The sequence below is a fragment of the Abrus precatorius genome, unplaced genomic scaffold, assembly GCF_003935025.1.
Source record: "Abrus precatorius isolate BTA unplaced genomic scaffold, Abrus_2018 Scaffold10, whole genome shotgun sequence".
Taxonomy (NCBI): domain Eukaryota; kingdom Viridiplantae; phylum Streptophyta; class Magnoliopsida; order Fabales; family Fabaceae; genus Abrus; species Abrus precatorius.
Genome location: NW_020874292.1, coordinates 13,899,159 through 13,918,640, shown reverse-complemented (window position 1 = coordinate 13,918,640; position 19,482 = coordinate 13,899,159). Strand labels below are relative to the sequence as shown.

At 32.6% G+C, this 19,482-nt stretch overlaps 1 protein-coding gene across 1 annotated transcript; it reads right to left on the bottom strand.

The window, feature by feature from the left end:
• Positions 1-13,342: 13,342 nt before the first annotated feature.
• Positions 13,343-17,648, bottom strand: LOC113846734 (probable LRR receptor-like serine/threonine-protein kinase At1g74360). The gene is made up of 2 exons (XM_027475329.1): positions 17,227-17,648; positions 13,343-16,943 (listed from the first exon to the last, which is right to left on the bottom strand). Exons 1-2 carry the CDS (start codon positions 17,339-17,341, stop codon positions 13,732-13,734), a joined length of 3,327 nt encoding a protein of 1,108 aa, XP_027331130.1. The 5' UTR covers positions 17,342-17,648; the 3' UTR covers positions 13,343-13,731.
• Between the last annotated feature and the right edge of the window lie 1,834 nt (positions 17,649-19,482).

Sequence of the window (19,482 nt, the reverse complement as noted above, 5' to 3'; positions counted from 1 at the left end):
GAGAGGGAGAAATAACTCTCCCCGAACCCTAACCCCCTTTAAATCCTTTTCTGGTTGAGATAGCGAAAAAATCAGAGAAAACTGCACTCTAGTTTCTGCAGAATTTTGCTACAACGAGACTGCACCCAGAAATGCACCCCGAACTGTCGCTCTCTCACTACAGCGAGACGTCTCTCGCTACAGTGAGAAGTGATAGTTTCAGTCCTTTCTCTCAGGGCCCTCTCGCTGTAGCGAGAATAGCCCAGTATCTTGCCCTGTATTTAGGCACTTAGCTCATTTCAGCCTAACCAGTCATGCATATACACAATACACACGTCCATATACTTATTACATACAAAAACATCATTATTAATTAAATCAACACACACACACACACACACACACACACACACACATATATATATATATATATATATATGCATTTAGATTTATATAAATAACAATAATTAATATTACTAAAATTTGGGGTGTTACACTATTTGACTATTGAGAGGCTGAAAATATTTTTTCTTAGAAGCCATGTAACACCCTATTTTAGTTATTTATTAATTTTGTATTTTGTGTGAATTGTTAATGCTTGTTACTTGAAATTAGGAGATTTTTAGGTGTGTGAGTTGCAGAATTTCTCGGTGTAGTGAGAAATGAGCGACCAGATCAGGTTCTCTGACGCTCTCTCACTGTAGCGAGGTTATTCTTGCTGTAGCAAGGAGATCTTGCTATGGCTTGAATGGCAGACAGTAAAGTAAAATTTTGTCTGGTTTTTTTTGCTACAATGAGAGAAGGTCAGAGAGCCTAATTATGGACGCTTATTTCTCGCTATATCAAGAAACTCTGTAACTCACACACCTCTCACTATAGCGAGAATCTCACGAGTTGAGTGGTATTTAAGGGTTTCCAAGTTGAGAAACTTAGATTATAAGCTAAGTTATGACCCTTTCTTCGTTCTCTCTGACTTCTCTCCTCATTTTCTCATAAAATCCTTGAAAGATCTCAACATTTCTCCAATCAAAGCTTAGGAGTTCACTTTCCTTGCTCTTTGGTAAGTTTTTGAAGCTTGGTTCTCCATTTTTTTTGGTTATTTTCTTATTTTTTTTCTCCTCTAAATAGGATTTCTTATGATATTTAGGAAGAACCCAATGTTTTAAGCAAAACAAACCCTTTTTCTAAACTTCTATTTCAAGATAAAAAGAGCTCTATCTTGTTACTAAGAAAGTGGTATATTTGTATTCATAAAAATATTGTGTTAAAATGCATGATTTTGAGTATATGTTGGATGAGAACATCTTTTTGTTATGTTTGAAGCATGTTTTGTAGTGTTTGATGATGTGTATGATCTTTGTTTTGAGTATATATGCATGTATGTTGTGGACTGAGTCCGAGAGTGACCAACCCTCGACAATGATTGATTTATACATGATGTAGTAATGAACTTGAGTAAAATAGAGAACTGAAAAGATGAATAATATGATAGGATACCAACAATGAGCTCAGGTTATAACAAATAATGAGTTTAGACCATAATGACTAATAAATAGAGTAAATCCATAACGAGAAATATAGAGATGAGATAGAAAGTAGGGAAAGGGAAATGAAATGAGGAAGGAATATGATAAGGAGAAGTATGGATAATTCAGAGGTACACTGAGGGTGTGGAAGATGGAGGCGATTGAGAAATCTTAGGGAAATGAGGGTGGTGGATGCTTTTCTTGAATTGCACATAACAAATGAGAGTAAGAACACCACAGGCCTCACACTTGTTTTCTGACTTAAACTTCTGACCATGCTTTTGCTAAAAGAGGTTTGGTCAGCACATGTTGTATCTATGTAGTTGCGGCTATCTAGCAACTGTCTATACTAAGGAAGACCTTGAGGGATCTCAGGAGCAGTGAAAATGCGAAATGAGAACTCTGAGTATTAAGAGAAAGGAAGAGTAATAAGCGAATAATTAAGAATTGTTGCATGTATATGAACATGAGTTTGTGACATGATTGATTGTTGTATTACTTTGCTGAATTGGGTGACTTAAATGTTAATGTGTGCTTGGTAATGGGATTAAAGACTCATCCTTACATAAATATTTCAGGGGACTAGGATGATAGCGCCCAAAGAGAGCGTTAGGCTTATAGATAGTTTTGTACAGTGTAAGTTAAATTATGTATTTAATGAGTATCATAAATTTTGTTATTTTAAGTTGACCTTACATGTTGATAATGTACCTTGTAACATTATTATGTAGAAATGAAACTATTTTATAGTGTACCTTTTGATTTCCCTGCAAATAATAGAACCCACCATACCATGTGTATGTACCTCTATAATGACACAGTTAGAACCCCAGCAGTTGTAACTTACCTTTTCACCTACCATGATCACGATCGCCTCGGAAGACCATCTCGATGGACTTTCAAACACATTTCTGGCAAGTAGGCCATTGCGGATTCAGGCGATCAATATCTCGAATTGGATAAGGATCTCGATGCCGATGACATTGCAGAGATAGAGGGATGACATGGGGATGACTAGTATCTTTATCAGTCTTTTTGGTGAATAGATTGCTCATTAAGACTTATTATATTTTGTATTTTGTAAATATTGTAAATAAGTCCTAATGTTTTTTATGTGTATTATATCAATGTTATTTTAACGTTTTCTCTTAAAGGTGGATCACCGATATAGAGAAGATTTTTAACGCGATGGATTGCCGTGAAGAATACAAAGTGGGCTATGCCACTTACACAATGTTAGCAAATATTAGGATTCATAATAATTCAATTCACATTCTCTTCTTAGCAAAGGATTCATAATTTAGTTTGCTTAATTCTGGATTAGGTTCAAGGTTTACTTAATTTCAAGAATCAAAAATTAGGATTCATGCAAGTTGCTTAATCTTGTGTCTAAAGTTTGATTTGATTAATTCGAATCTGTTAAGGATTTAAGATTTATTTCTCGCCAACACATAATTGAATCAATTGTAACCTTAAAACCACAACCAACTCCCCCTATTTTCGAATATGTATTCAAATATAATATATGACATATGTTTGATATTGAGTCAATCAACCAATGATTTTTAAGAGCACAACCTAAATTAGCTTGACCTAGTATTACATTTAATTTCTCTTAATTTGATCGATTACAACCATCTATCAATATACTTTTTGAAATGCTCTCTAAATATACATGTTTTTAAATTTACGAAGCCTTGCCGCTGCTTCCGCAAGTTTGCTGTGTGACCAATTAAATGTTGCTTGAAATTGAATCCAATTGTGCAATATACTTGGCAGATTTTGCAGCATAAATTATCTATCTTAGTTTCACGATTGAGACCGTCACGACGATTGATGATGTTGTAGAGGCTGACGATGAACATTGGTGGTTTAACCGCTTGATTCCTGCAAGTAAACTTAAAAATAACCTTGATCTTGGACCTATCAATGACATTGGGTGGGAAGTTTCATTTAACGATTTAACCTGAAATATAATAGACATACAAAAAGTGTCACGAGAGATGTTACGAAAGAACCAAATGCAGCATAAATTAAGACTGAAATGTCTATTTTGACTGAACCATATACAGTTCTAAGGTTATTTAACAAACTGTAATGCCTTAGATGTTTGGTTTAAGTGAAACACTTAGTAAATAATATAATTTTATACAGTAAGATATCGGAAGAATTAGTACCTGCGGCCAAGTAAAAAATGTTACCTTGTATTTTCCTCCTTCTTACTGCTACCAGCCATATTCTGACTTGTTTTCTTTACTATGATTTCTGAGTCAATTCACATTGTTTTCTATGATAAATATACTAGTACAACGGGAAATAAATTTGTTACTAACAGAGAACCTAATGAACACGCCAAAGTGTTCTAAGTCCGTTTAGTTAGAAAAAAATTGCATTCAAATCAAACGAAGTAAATATGCAATAGTTGTGAATTTCAACAAAACTGGGTGATCATCGTTTTCTGTCTATCTAAAAAATAGCACATACCAAAAGGTTTTGCTAACATTTAGCAAATAACTTACTCAACGATGGACCCTCGTATATGACAAGTAGAAAAGATTCCTTCCATATAGAAACGACAATGGTCAAAGGACGTGTTTGGGACTCAAGAGAGGAAGCTGGCACTTACCAAGTGACCCTTGGCACAATAAATTTCGTAGAGTAATACAAGAGCAAAGGTATTTTGGCCATTATTGTCATTGTGCAACCAATTATTTTGTGGTGAAAATAGCATGATAGTGACCATTAGCCAATGCCAATGATATGTTCATATTGATTGATTCTTTACTACTTGGCACGCCAATTCCATTTAACAACACACTTGCACATTCTGATAACTGTCAAATAACTTTTTTTCTTTCTGTGCAAGACATCAGCGTAAATAGCAAAGACATGCCAAAGACATTTTTTGGTCACTTGCGTTGTGGCTAAGTGATTGACCCATTGATACCTTTTTGTATGAGTGTGACGGCGATGCATTCCAAAACTAGTGTAAGCTAGGGCTAGATGCTATTGTTTTCTCTTTATGTACATATGCGAACAACCTAAGTAAGGAATGCTTCCTCTTTTACTGAGTAAAATATTTCAGTGCCCCCTTTATAGGAAATACTCCAGTTTATTTATTCATTAAGAGAGAGAAAGACATGTACATTTTGTAAGTCCTACAAAATACATGTGCCTCTCTTTTCTAATGAACTATCCAAAAATAGAGAGAATCGTAACACTCTTTGGTTGCTTGATTTTTCATGCATGTCCTCTATTTTTAAAAGAACACGAAAACATAAATCCATTTTTTTTCTGTTATGAATAATTTCTTTAGTGCATGTTTGGTAAGAGATTTATTTTGAGAAATATCATATATCACTATGATGGGTAATTTTTTGTTTTTTCTTACCAAGTTAACATCTCACCTCTGAAAGTTGGTGGTTGTTGTCATGATAATTTTCGATTGTTCTCACATTTGAAATTAGAGACCCGGTAAACCTTCATGGGCAATCTATTAATATTTGAAAGTATCATGTTTTGAAAACCTGGGGAGCTAGTAATCGATTACCAGACATTCCTAAATTGCTTTCAAACCAATAATTAATTGTTCTCCACTGTTAATTGATTATCACTCAAAAAATTATTTTATTTTGAGATAGAATTTGGTAATTTGTTACTAGCCAATGGTGATTCATTACCAAACTTATGGAACGTAGGTACTCCTCCATGAGTACAACCTAGACTTTCAGTTTTTAATGCATGTATTCCATTTTCAGCAACCAATTATCATGTCATGGATATAAATTAGCTCCCACGCACGCGGTCTGACTTGTGCTTTTGTATTTGTTATTCAAAATGTCTAAAGTCCTTTCACTCGCATTTTGAGTTGATGATCTTTGACCGTAATTATATTAGTATTTGTTTTTATTATACTCAGTTCAATTTTATGCGTAGAATGATTTTAAAAGATAAGAAATGGTCAGTGCTAATATTGAAACGGGGCACATATAACTTATAAAATTAAATGAGAATATTTTAAAAATCATGCAAACCGAAAAGAGTTTAGGGTATTTTATTCATTTTCAGTTTAACTTCGTGAATGGTCTCTTAAATTTTGATGTCATTTTTTATTTGGATTGTTGGCTATTTAATTTTTAATACTAAAAAAGTCATGTCAATATAGATACGGACACTGAAGACGGACCCGGGTGTGTTAATGAAAGACTTTTTTTGAAATAAACAAAACTGTTGGTATTTAATCTGAATTTTATGTCACTTAAAAATAATTTAGTGATATTCTATTTTAATTTTTAAGATTTTTTAAAGAGTCTATTAAAATTTATTGGTATTTATTTGAAACTTTTTACAACTTAAAGACAATCCATTAGTACTAAAAAAATATAAGGATTTCAAAGGATTGTTGTATTAGAAAGATTTTGAAAGACTTTTTAGTAGTATCTATAAATATCAAATTCATAAAATAATTTCATCCAAACCCATCAAATTTTAAAGGATTGTTTGAAGTGACTTTTCAAGTGCTTCAAGAATTTTCAAGTAAGTTTTCCATCTCTATTTTTTCTATGTTTCTGTTTTCTCTATTTTTTTCTCTGCTAATAATATTGCACTACTGCTCATATATAATTTTATATTACTGTTCTCATTCCATTCCCCTATTTGGTGAAAACGTAAATGATAGTGCCATTGACTGTTCCTCAGATATATAACACAGAAAATGATTGAAATTTCAATTTTCAGTAGTAATATTTTTATAACATGCGTAAAAAAAAGGGAAAGGTGAAAGCTGAAATTGATATCATGATCTCTACAATCAATTGTAGATATTCAAATAGTTAACTAACACTTTTAATTGTTGAGTTTGAAATATTTGTCTATACCATATAGCATTTTTTTTAATTGAATAAATGGATATTTAAATATCTAAAATACAGAAATAATAATGTATACCTTATATATATAGGGGCAAGACCTTCTTACACTGGTGTAAGTCTAAAAACTCTTACACCAAATCTGAACCTTTCATTTAACTTACATCTAATGGGCTAATGGGTTATAATTTATTACTTTACTGGCCATTAGATTTAAGTTAAATAAAAGACTCAAATTGGGTGTAAGAGTTTTTAGACTTATACTGGTGTAAGAAGATCTTTTCTCGTATATATATATACACACAGCAGTTAAGCCTTTTACGAGGCTACAATATTATTTTTAATTATATAGGTACCTATTAGATGAGATATAAATTTAATAAGTATTCTTATCCATAATTATTTATATAACTAGTTTCCAACATATGTTGTTTTAGTAATTCAAATGGGCGATTCACAAGGAAATAATAAAGGAAAGAGAAAAGAGAAAGAAAACTATGAAGGTTGGACCAAGGAGGATTCCGATGAATTTTTACAGCTAATAGTGGTGGACTGTGTGATGTTAATGGGTCAATTAGCAAACTAAACGTGCAGAGAGTCAGCCTTCCTCGTCTCAATGCTAAAATTAATTTTTCTAAAACGTATAATCATTACTTGAACTGAATGAAGTGGTTTAAGAAACAATACAACAATATGTCAACACTTATGCGCAACAACTCTGACTTTGAGTGGGACCCAATTACAAAGATATTCACTGCTAGTGATGAAGTATAGAAAGAGTACTTAAAGGTGAGATTAAACGCCTTTAGAGGATACACAAAATATTTGTGTTGAAGAAATGCTTACATCATTCCTACAAATTATTGGTCAGAATACTCGATAGTGTAATTCGTAACACATTTTGCCAATCACAATTTTCTACAAGTGAAAATTTTCATAAGATTTTGAAGGCTTTGAATACTATAGCACCTACTTTGATGGCTAAAACAAGATTAACTATGTCAACTAAAATTAGAGTTCTTCCCTTACTTCAAGGTATGTACTAATTATCTTACAATAAAAATTATAATTAAATTTGGCACTACTATATTTATATTTTTCATACGATAAAGTGTTATATATGCTAAATTTTAGGATTGCATTGGAGCTATTAACAGGACACATATTCCAGCAATGGTGAGGGGGCGAGATGTAAGTAGTTATCATAATCGTCATGGAAAGATATCACAAAATGTATTAGCCGCTTGTAATTTTGATTTAGAGTTTATGTACGTTTTTAGTGGGTAGAAGGGTTCGACTAATGATTCTAAGTTACCAAATGATGCTATAACAAGGAGGAATGGACTTAAAGTGGCTCAAGGTAAGTGTTTATTTATTTTTTTTTTTATTTTTTTTATTATTATTATTACATATGTAATTAGATAAATATTTCTTGGTGGATTGTGAATTTCCTAACCGACACTAATTTTTAACTCCATTTTGATGTGTAAGATATCATTTACAAGATTTTGCAGGTCAGGGTAATAACCCTGAAAATGAGAAGGAATTATTAAATCTTCATCATGCGTCTTTAAGGAATGTGATCAAGAGAATATTTGGTATTTTTAAATCAAGGTTCACAATTTTTAAGTCAGCACCTCTATTTTTATTTAAGACAGAAGTAGAACTTGTGTTAGCATGTGCAACACTACGTAACTTTCTTCGCAAAGAATGTCATTTTGATGAATTTTTAATTAAATTGATGGACAAACCTTCATATTCAACATTATTAGTTAATAAAGATAATAATTTTGAGCCTGTTATTCAAACTTAGGAGCAAGAGCAAGAAGAGGCTAATGCTTGAAGCACTGAAAAATTATGATTTTTCAGCAGTTGATTTGAAACGTGTCATCTGCTTAGATTGGATTAATGATAAAATGTGTATTCAATTCAACCATTCGCTCCTAAAGCAAGAAGAAGCAAGGGACAATAGAGCAGTCGATTCCCTGATCAGTAGTTGTAGTTATGGACTGAACGACTGGTACTAGCTCCGCAGGGTAAAACCTGAGTGAAGTGATGTACTATTACATATTTGGGATATTACATAGTTGGGTTGGAATCTCCAATAGGGCGAGGCCGGTGTAGCTATGTAGGGAAGTTAGTTGCTGTTGGTCGAAAGCTTAGTTACTATCTTGTAAAGGGTAAAAAAAGAGCCTTCGGTCGAGTTTCGCTCCTGCCTACTGCTTTAATTGAATACTAGTACTAGTAGTAGTAGCAATTCAACAACGACTAAAAGCCCCGAATGAAATTTTCCTAAAAATATACACACTCAATTAAGATGGGATATAATTGCATCGCGATGTCTAAGGACACGATCTAATAGATCATTGGTCCTATTAAGTTCTTACGCTTTCATTTCGATGAGCCCAATTCAGAATATGAACCATAAAAGAAAATACCAATTAAACCAATCAAGAAATGTAGTGGCGCTCTTTCTTACAAGCTTAGGAACTTACTAAAAATAGAAAGTTCGAAGCTTGGCCTAAGAGAGAGAAGAGATAAGAATTCGCTCAAAGCTCGTCCTATTATATAGGTCTGAATGATATACTCTGTAATCAGTTGTTAGAAACAAATCTTTCATTTAAAAAAAAGGAAGGCGAAGCAGCTAGAAGCTAGAGCTTCTAGCCCTTGAATTCTTATTCACGAATGAATTGGGAAAGCCAACACAAAGATTCGATTCTGACTTCGTAGAGTCGGTGCTGCTGTTGCCTGCGCGTAGGGCCCACTCCTATCCCGGGGCTCATTACGTGCGAGACCACCTTGCAAGGAGTAGACTAAGGCAGAGAAGCCAACCAAGAAGCCTAACTGAAAATGACAACTAGAGCACTCCCCTGCCAATGAATGAGACCGTTCCCCTCGCGCGGACCGGACGTCATTCCTGACCGACTATCAAACTCTTAATAGCAGCTTAAATAGGTTCGAACAGTTCGGAGGGAGCGTTCGTGTTCTTAGCAGCTTCGGACTTTGACATGCGAGTCTCCTTCTCCAAAGCATCTTCAGAGACAGAGGTTAGGGACGATTACGAGTGCCTGTTCTGGTTCTTATGAGTAGGAGAAGAGGAGATTAGTAGCCCGAGTGAGAACTCCCAAGCCGAATCTGTGCTCTTTCAGTAGTCTTGGGAAATATCCTTTCTCCCTTCCTAACCTTCTGTTTCTCACAGGCTAAGCAGTTTATTGTAAAGTACACAAAGTTCTATAAAATCCATTAAAATTTTGACTTAAAAATCTTGCAGAATTTATTAAAATCAAGATTTTAAAAATTTGTAGAATCTTAAAAAATTTTAAAAGTCATAAAAATTCTGTAAAGTCTTTTAAAATTTTCAGAACTTTTTTCAACTTAAAATGTTTTTTAAAATTCTAATTCAATACACCACAAAGAGTTTAAGTAGACTTCGGGATCAAACCAATCAGAGTATACATTTTAATTGTTTGGGATATGCCATTTTTTACTAAAAAATCATTAATTCACATTTTCCCCCTTTATTCATAAACTAGATTACGATCCGCAGTACGTGAGTTATAAAATTATTTTAAATATTATATATCACGGTAATTATATATTACCTTATTATACGATGGTGATATAGAGTGATTGTATTGACATGCGTGGCTAAAAACGGGCAAGTAAATTAACTGACCTGTTGTTACATCTACACCCATGCATATTTGTTTTAGTTGAAAATGTTTGCATTCAGAGCATAACAGAAGAAAGATCAATCTTACCTTTGCTGACAGATACAAGTTAAGCAAGTGATCAAAGTGTTCAGTTGGTGCATTTAGGCACAGATTAATCTTTCCAAGAATTTTATCGTAAGGATTTTGGACAAATCATAAGCAAACACAATTTACTTGTGTTAAGTATAGAAGGTATTTTATTCAGTGACAGGATATTTTAATCAATTTTAAAAAGAAAGAGAATAGGATAATTAGAGTGTTAAACATGGGGTGGGGCTATAACCGACAATTCATCCATATAAACCATTACATATATAACCGCACTTTTTTTAATTCGTCTACAGTAGGCTTACTTTGTCCCTAGGGCTTAATACGTGTGTGTGTGTGAAGTGATTTAGAGGGTTACATGAGGTTAACTAACCTTTTCTAAAAAGTAATTTTTCTTAAATTTTTTTATTTAAACTAATTTAAAATTATATTTTAAATGTAAAAGATATATTTCAAAAAAAATCTATCAATTGTATCAAATTAAATAATTTCATTTTAAAAATAAATTCTGTACAAAATTTAAATTACAAATATTCACTAATTTTTACTAATTTCATAACTTATTTATCTATGTTCATGAATTTTATAATATTAAATATTGACAAAATTACTCTTTTCGTCCTTTAACTTTAAGGTAAAATTTATTTTCGTCCTCTAGCTTTTTCTTTTTTAATTCATTTTAATCTTTTAACTTTTTAAAAGTTTTAAAAAGGTCATTTTCTGTTAAAGACTTTAACTCTGTTAAAAAGTTTTGTCATTTTATGTTACGTGTACTGTGTGTTACTGTTCATTATCTTCCTCTTCAAATCTCCGAGCTTGTCTTTGGAACTTTTACTTCTTCCTTCTCCCTTTTATATTCATCTTCTTATACTTGAAACTCCATCTTTTTTGCCACTAGCAACCAATTTTCTAAAGCCTTAGACCTAAAATTTTGAAAGCTTTTCATATGCAAATACTCTGCCTAGCTGCACCCATTGCCTCGAGTTCAAAATGGCCAATTAGGAAGTGTGGAACATTTCATTCTCATTGTAAATTTAGGTCGTGCAAGGCCAAATACTTAGTGTAGTGAATATTGAACTTTGTCGACGAAATAGTTAGGACTGTACTTTCCAAACTTAGCTTTATACATTGCACTTCAATTTTCTGCATCTTCAAAGAGGTCTTTTTTCATATTGGATACTGCCCTTTGAATGGCCTTGACTGCATTCAAAAAACCACCTTCTCCCATTAGGTTTTTTCTCTTCAGCTCTACATGCCAAGTGACTATGCATTTTTTGATTATGTTTTTGGCACATGATTCTCAAGGCGACCTCTGCAATTTGCCACAAAATCAAAATAAAAGAGCTCATCTTTCATCTTTTCTTACTTGTTCATCATCTTTTCCATATTTTGTTTTAGCCAAGTTAGTCCACTTGAAGCACAAGTCACCACAAATTTTGATAGATATTTTGACACTGTAAGTTCATCATTTTTGTTTTTTTTTTATTCATTCACCCTCCTTGAGTAATCGAGAGCACTTTGAGCCTACAAAAGGAGACCACAAACTAAGGAGGAAACTGTTGCATTAGTACATCTCACCTTCTCCAACATAGATGCCAAAGATGAAAAATAGATATTTAAAGAGTTAATTTGTTTATGGTTTCAGATTTAGGGGTAGGTGCTTGATGTTAGTGGCAATAAAATAGAGTTTTGAGTATAAGAAGATGAAGATGAAAAGGAAAAAAAAAATGTTGGAGACAAGATCAAAGGAAGACGATGAACAATAATGTACAATACACGTGGCACAAAATGACAAAATTTTTTAATGGAGTTAGGGTCTTTAACGGAAAATGACTTATTTAAAACTTTTTAAAAAGTTAGTGGACTAAAATGAACAAAGAAAAAGTTAGAGAACGAAAATGAATTTTACTCTAAAGTTAAGTGATAAAAAGAGTAATTTTACCTTAAATATTATATGTCTACTATTTTTATGATAATGGTGTTGCATTTAATTTTTTTTGACACATTAAATTTTATTTAAATAACAGCATGTGACTTAGCAAATTTATTTATAATTACTTCTCATTTTTAGCTTTTGCGACTTTAAAAATATTTATTAAACATGTGATGTTTCTAAAATAATTTTATAAAAATAAACAAATAAAAAATAAAAGTATTAAAACATAAAATATTTTATGGTTAATATTCAAATAAAATTATAAAATAATGTGTTAAGAAATTATTTATAAAATTATATGAATTAAAAATGTTACTATAATTTAATAATTATCAATAATAAAAATAAAAATTAGATAAATATATAACTTAAAATTTGATAATAAGATATTATATTATATTATATTTAATATTATTTAATAATAATAATTTATTCTAAATATTTAATATTGTATAAATTTAATTATTTATCTATTTTGTAAGCAAATTTATTTGTCTATAAGTTTATAGTAAAAAATATTATATAAAAAAATTTAATGAATTATAATAATTTTTTTAAAGTAATTAATTCATAGATTATTCTTAACTCACTTAATTTTATGGACTTTTGGCCTTTCACATGATAGGCTTTTTAATCTCAAACTTTTTTGTCTCAACTCTCATGAATAAGAAATAAATTAGTTAAAGTTAGTCCAATTTAACAACTCTAATGGTAAATAAATACATTAACAAAATACACAAACTCACATTATAAAACATAAACAGAACATATCATCTCATCTTCTTTCATCCACTTTTAATGATAAATGATTAAATTTCTTTTTGAATAATTTAAGGAAATAACTTTTAGCTATCTTCTTTATTATTTAAGTGTATCTTATAAATACATATATATAAAAAAGATACAAAGTAAAATCTGGTGCAGTATTAATTTTAATTCTTCAAATAATAATAATTGATAAATAATTTGTGACCAATAATAATTTTCTGCTGGGTGTTGATTAATGCTGTCATTCATCAATTTGACCAAATAATGGTTGTTATTGAAGATGAAACGATTCATGTTTTGGTCACTAATAGGACATTGAATACACTCTTAAGAGGATGAGGGAGTATGTTACCAAAGGTGTAGGGAGTTGAAGGCATGCGAAACTCAGCACCTTCTACATTATGAATAAGAATTGGAAAATTTGACATGTCACATTTGCTTTGATCAATGACAATATACATCATTCCATTCAATGTACGTGTCACATTACTTCACCAATGTATCCTTAATAAAAGCAAATTTGTATTATTCAAAAATTATAATTCTATAATGGGATTCGCTCCATGTTGTCTTTCAGTACAGATATCCTCCATAACATTTGTTACCTTAGTTTAAAGAACAAGATAGGAATCTTCTGGATGGATGAAGGAAATTAATTATTTACCCTGATTAAGACAAATTGAGCACAGGTGCTTATTACATCAAAAGGTGTTAAACAAGAGTAGAGTGACAAAGATAAATCTCATGGATACAGAACAAAATTGAGCTAATTCTTCAACACGAATGGAGTTTCTTTACAAGAGATGAATGAACTGTGTATGACATGTTTGTTCTATGTATTCTGTATTGCAAATTACACTGTACACATTTTTTTCTCTCTAAATCACAAAAGACTACACAAGGTACTCATAATTTGAGTCTCCATTGGGATTGTTTATCTTAATAAGCATAGCTAGAACCTCCTTCATGTTAGGCCTAACCTGTGGTGCATCATGAGTGCACTTCACTCCAACATGGAGCAACTGAACCATCTCCTTTGCACCCTCAACTAGCCCAGACCCCATCAACAAAAATGGCACAGAATGGCACAAACTCAACCCTTGTCTTCCAGAACCCATAACACGCCTAGTCCACTCCACCAAACACTCTTCCCCTCCATCCACTGCTCTTCTACCAGTTGCTAGCTCCATAACCACCACCCCAAAACTGTACACATCCCCTTTTGTGGTGGCTTGCCATGTATGCCCATATTCTGGTGCAACATAGCCCACTGTGCCAGCCACTATTGTGCTCACATGACTATCTCCAGCATCAACAACTCTAGCAAGTCCAAAATCTGTGACTTTGGCCTTCCCATCTTTGTCCAGCAACACATTGCTAGCCTTCACATCTCTATGCACAATAGAAGGGTAGCATTCATGGTGTAAATAGACCAGTGCCCGAGCCACATCAATTGCAACTTCTAGGCGCCTCCTCCATGTCAACCTTGTTGCATCAGTCACAAGATCCTCCAAGCTTCCACCTCCTATGTACTCATAAACAAGTATTTTCTGTGAACCATAGAGGCACCATCCATAGAGTGTGACAAGGTTTGGATGAGGCCAGCCAAATCCTTGACCACTCAAAACCTTCATTTCAGCTCTGAATTCTTTTTCACCCTCAATTCCTTCCCTTTGGAGCTTCTTCACTGCCACTTCTCTCCCATCAGGAAACACTCCTCTATACACTGTTCCATAGCCACCCTTTCCTATGACCCTGTCCTCTTTGAAGTTTCCAGTTGCTTCCAAGATGTCTGCATGTGTGAAAACTGTCTGGTTCAAGTGGAATATCTTAACGGTATCAGAATACCATGGTGAGGATCCGGAGCTGCTTGAATCATGCCCTTGCTTATTCCTATCCTTCAAGAGGTATCCTGGTTCCACAGATGGAGTTTTCACCAAGAAACAAATTACAAGAAAAAGAAGTCCAAAGACCAAGATGGCTAGCGAAAGAGCTAAAAACAAAGACCATTTTGTGGGTCGTTTCAAGACTTTGTGAAGAGTGTTGTTTCTTTCATCAGAGATATTAAAGAACTTTGGGAGGCTCAAGAGGGGGTCACCCAAATATGAATCTCTGTCAAAAGTGAGCAAATGTCCAGCTGGTGGGACTACACCAGATATGAGGGGATTGTATGAGATGTTGAACCTGCTAAGTTCATCCAAGTGGGCCAAACTTACGGGAAATGTTCCAGAGAAATTGTTCCAAGACAAATCCAGATCTTGTAGACACTTCATGCTGCCAATTTCCCTTGGAATTTCACCTGAAAAATTGTTTCTGGTCATGTTCAAGACCACAAGTGGCAAATTTACCATCTCTGGAGGAAAATTCCCAGAGAACTTGTTATCCCCCAAATGCAACATGCTGAACTTCAGCATGTTTTCAATTTCTGATGGAATTTCACCACTCAACTGGTTCCCACTTAGCTGAACATACCCTGATATATGTGTTGATCTAGAAGAGGGCTCAGATGTGCACATGGGGAAAATACCATATCCTTTTAGCAATCTGTCCCAAAGGGCTCTACAATTCTTCCTTGTTAGGATGGAATACACAAAGCTGAATGGAGGGTAATCAGCAGGTATCCATCTCTTCATTGATGCGCACTCGCTATTGCCAGCAACAACTCGACCAATGCTTTTATGATTTGCCTCAAATGTGGCACCTACATTGCTTCCAATTCTTGTCAATTCAGAAGGAAATTTCCCAGATAGTTTGTTGTTTGCAAGGTTCAACCATAACAGACTAGTGCAGTTTCCCAACTCTTGTGGGATTTCCCCTGTTAATGAATTATCTGAAATGGTTAACCATAAGAGAGAACTCAAGTTTCCAAGGCTTGGTGGGATTGGTCCACTGAAACTGTTGAAAGCAAGTTCAAGTGCTACAAGGCGAGTCAACTTTCCCAATTCAGATGGAACAGGTCCAGAGAACTGGTTGTTGGTTAAGGTTAAGAAAGTGAGTCCAGACATTTGTGAGATTTCAACAGGTAATGGACCTGAAAAGTTGTTGAAGCTCAGGTCTAAGCGGCTAAGGTTTGTCAAAGTAAAAATGCCTGATGTATCCAACCCTCCAGTGTAGAAATTTGAGTTCAGCATAAGAAACTTCAGTTGCTTGAATTTCCCAAAAATATTCTGTACCTCCCCACCAAACCGGTTTCTGCTCAAATCCAAGATAAACAATTTGGTCAAGTTCAAAAGGGTCTCAGGAAGATCTCTTGAGAAACTGTTGTTCTCCAAGAACAATGATTCTAGACCAGAAATGGACCCAAATTCACTGGGAACATCTCCAGTAAAACTGTTACTAGAAAGATCAAGAGCCACTAAATTCTTGCAGTTAGCAACCTCCTTGGGAGCTCTACCAACAAACCCATTTAAAGAAAGATCCAATTTTTCAAGGCTACAATTCATTGGAAAAGCCTGGGAAGGAACAATCCCATTGAGATGGTTCTCAGAAACTGAAAACTCACTCAGCCTGGAAAATCCCGTCCACAAGGCCCCACTCAGATTGTTGGTGCTCAAATCCAAGTATTTCAACCTCAAGCATTGGTCAAAGAATCCATCAATCCCGCCACTTAAATGATTAGCTGAAACATTCAAACTGACCAAACTGTCACAAATGGCAGGGAAACTCAACCCAAGTTCCCCATCAAACCTATTAAGAGACAAGTCCAATGTTTGCAACTGTGTCAAGCCTTTCAAATTCAGCTCACCCTCTAGCAGATTATGGGAGAGATTGAGATACACAAGCTTGTGGCACTCCTTTAAGTCCTCGGGAATCACCCCAGAGAGCGAGTTCCAAGAGATATCCAGGTGTGTGAGCTCCGTAAGTTGTGAGAAGTTGTTGAATATCTTACCAGCAATCTCACTCTCAGAGATGTCTATTTTCACGACCCTCCAATTTGTCCCATTAAATAGGCTGCACGAGATTCCTGACCATTCACATGGATTTGAAGTGTTCTTGTTCCAATTCAACCCTCCTTTGTTTGCTACTGTTTGGTTTTGCAAGTACGATTTCAGCTTCAGCAGAACTTGTTTGTCCGTTTCCAATGAATCCCCAGCAACTAATTTACCTGTAGAATCACCACACAACCTTAATTTTCTCGGTAAACACGAAAGACAGTATCAACCTCGGAAAACCAAAATAAAACAAACAAATAGAGAATCTAATAACACCCCACCAAGTTATTATACTTAAAAATAAACATAGATTCTTATTAAGGTATACAATACATCAATTATGAGCTTCACTCATCATCAACAAACCAATTATTAATCACCCAAAAAGGAGCTTGAATTGTCTTTTGAAAAGCAAAATAAAGAGAGAGAGAGAGAGAGAGAGTTCTGAGTGAGTACCTGCGAGAAGGATCAAGAAACAGACAAACAGGAAGCCCCGTGAATCGGTTTCCTGTTCTGACATTAATGATGCTTCTCTAGTGCTATGTGTTTTTCTTCTTTGAGTAAAACTCATGTACTTGATGGTTGTCTCAGAGAATAAAATAAAGAGTGAATCTTTCAAAACTGTGAGGGAGTTGAGGCCATTGGGGTGTTGTTTAATTTTGTTGGTTTGGTGGACAAAAGAATTGAACTATGAAAAACACTACTGGTGGTGTCTTGTGGATATTTATTTGTTTGTGACATCATATCATGCTAAGGGGTTTATTTTAATGAATAACATAAGCGAATGAAAGGAGGGAGGATTGTTGTTGTTGTTGTTGTTAATAAGAAAAAAAGTGTGACTGATGTGGTTTGTTTGGGAATGTGAATGTCAAATCAATAGCGTGTTTGTAATTTGGGGTATTTGTTTATTGAGAGTCACAGGAAGGAAGGGAAGTAGTAACTGAAAGTGGCAAAGAGAGGCGGTCGAGCCGCCCTTGCTGACCGGTTCGAGGAAGATTGGCTCGCACGGGTTTGACTCTGCTACGCTAAGACTTCTTCTTGCCTTAACCAATCACTCCTCCCCATCCAACTATTTATTCACATTCACACCCTCTTCCTATAATTTTTCATTTTTTAATAATTATTTTGCATATTATACAAATAAATATATACATTTATTATCTGAAAATTATAAAATATATTTAATATTTTTATTTATTAATTAAAATTTAAAAGAAAAGATAAGAAGTTTTAAAATTATTCCAATAACTAAATTAAGATATAAAACGATATTAATATGGTGAATTTTAGAAGTTATAACGTATAAATCTGATATATTAATAGTATAAAAACATGAATCTTAAACTAATAAAAAATCTTGGTATAAAATTTAAAATGTTTTAAAAGTTTAATTCACTTTAATTTTCTAATTTTTTTATTATTTCATTTAGCCTCTTATTTTAATTTTTTTAAATGACTTATCTATAAAGTATTTTTGTAAGATGACCTCTTTTGTTAATTTTTATTTATTTTTTGAAACATCGTAAGTTTCTATTTAGTCTCTCATTTTAAGAGTGTTAATGAAAATTTTATAAAATTTATTAGAAAAAATAATAATATTTAAAGTGATCAAATTAAATATTTTATAATATTTAAAAGAAATAAATGAAAAAAATATGACAAATGAATCATTCAATAAAAATATATATTTAGAAGAACTGATTTTAAAAAATTATAATTTTTTATGAAACTAAAAATTTAATGAAGCTTATTTTAAATATATTCAATACAATATGTATTGGATTGAATGTCAACACACTGGTTATTTGGAATACTGATTAAAGGTAAAGCGTAAAGAATTTATTAAAAAAAAATTATCATATTAACGTCGTAGAAATATTTAATATTAATTTTGAAAGTAACAAAAGCACTTAATATATAAATTTAAATTTTTATAAGAAAATATTATAACCTTATAATTTCTTAACATAATTATGCAGTTAATATATTTTTGACAATTTTTCCTTTAAATATTTTTTAAATATACTTAATAACACATATTCAATATCTTTAAATTGGTGTTTCAGAAATACACGTTAACATTATTACGAAATTTGAGGAGACAAGGGACTTGGCCCTCTTCTGCCCCTCACTTCGCTGCCCCAATTTTCGAATAATTTAAATATAATTTTATCATTATTAATTACAGTAATTTATATCTTAAATTTTACTTAAATTTAAAAATATTTTTGTAATACATCAGAAATTTCTTATTTAACATAATGAAGTATGCTGAAGTTTTTAGCTTATATGTTTTTTAATCCCTCTAATTTGTGTGTGATGTATTATAATTTTGATTTTTTAAATTTATTTTTAAGTTAAATTAACTTTTTTTTAAAAATAATAAGCAGACAAAGAAAAAAAAAGTTGAATGAGAAAGGAGAGGAGAAGAAAGAAAAAGAGAAGAGAGAGAAAAAGATTAAACTTGTTGAATGTTTAATATTAAGAATCGAGGATGATGAGAATTTAATTATATAAATTATATTATTATTATTTTTATTTTTATTTTATTTTTAAAAAAAAATATTTTTCTCTTTTTAAAATTAATATTTTTATTTTTTATAACTTCTAAGAAAAAATCTTTACTTAAGAAACTAATATTTAAAAAAAATCAAATCTTAATCATAAAAGAGTAAAAAAAAGTGATAGAAAGAAAAAATATAACTTAACAAA

Bases quoted from the DNA above. Each gene is read 5' to 3' on its own strand.
- LOC113846734 (XM_027475329.1), bottom strand. From the start codon at position 17,341: ATGAGTTTTACTCAAAGAAGAAAAACACATAGCACTAGAGAAGCATCA. The intron at 16,944-17,226 runs GTACTCACTCAG...GTGATTCTACAG, and splicing joins TTTCTTGATCCTTCTCGCAG to GTAAATTAGTTGCTGGGGAT.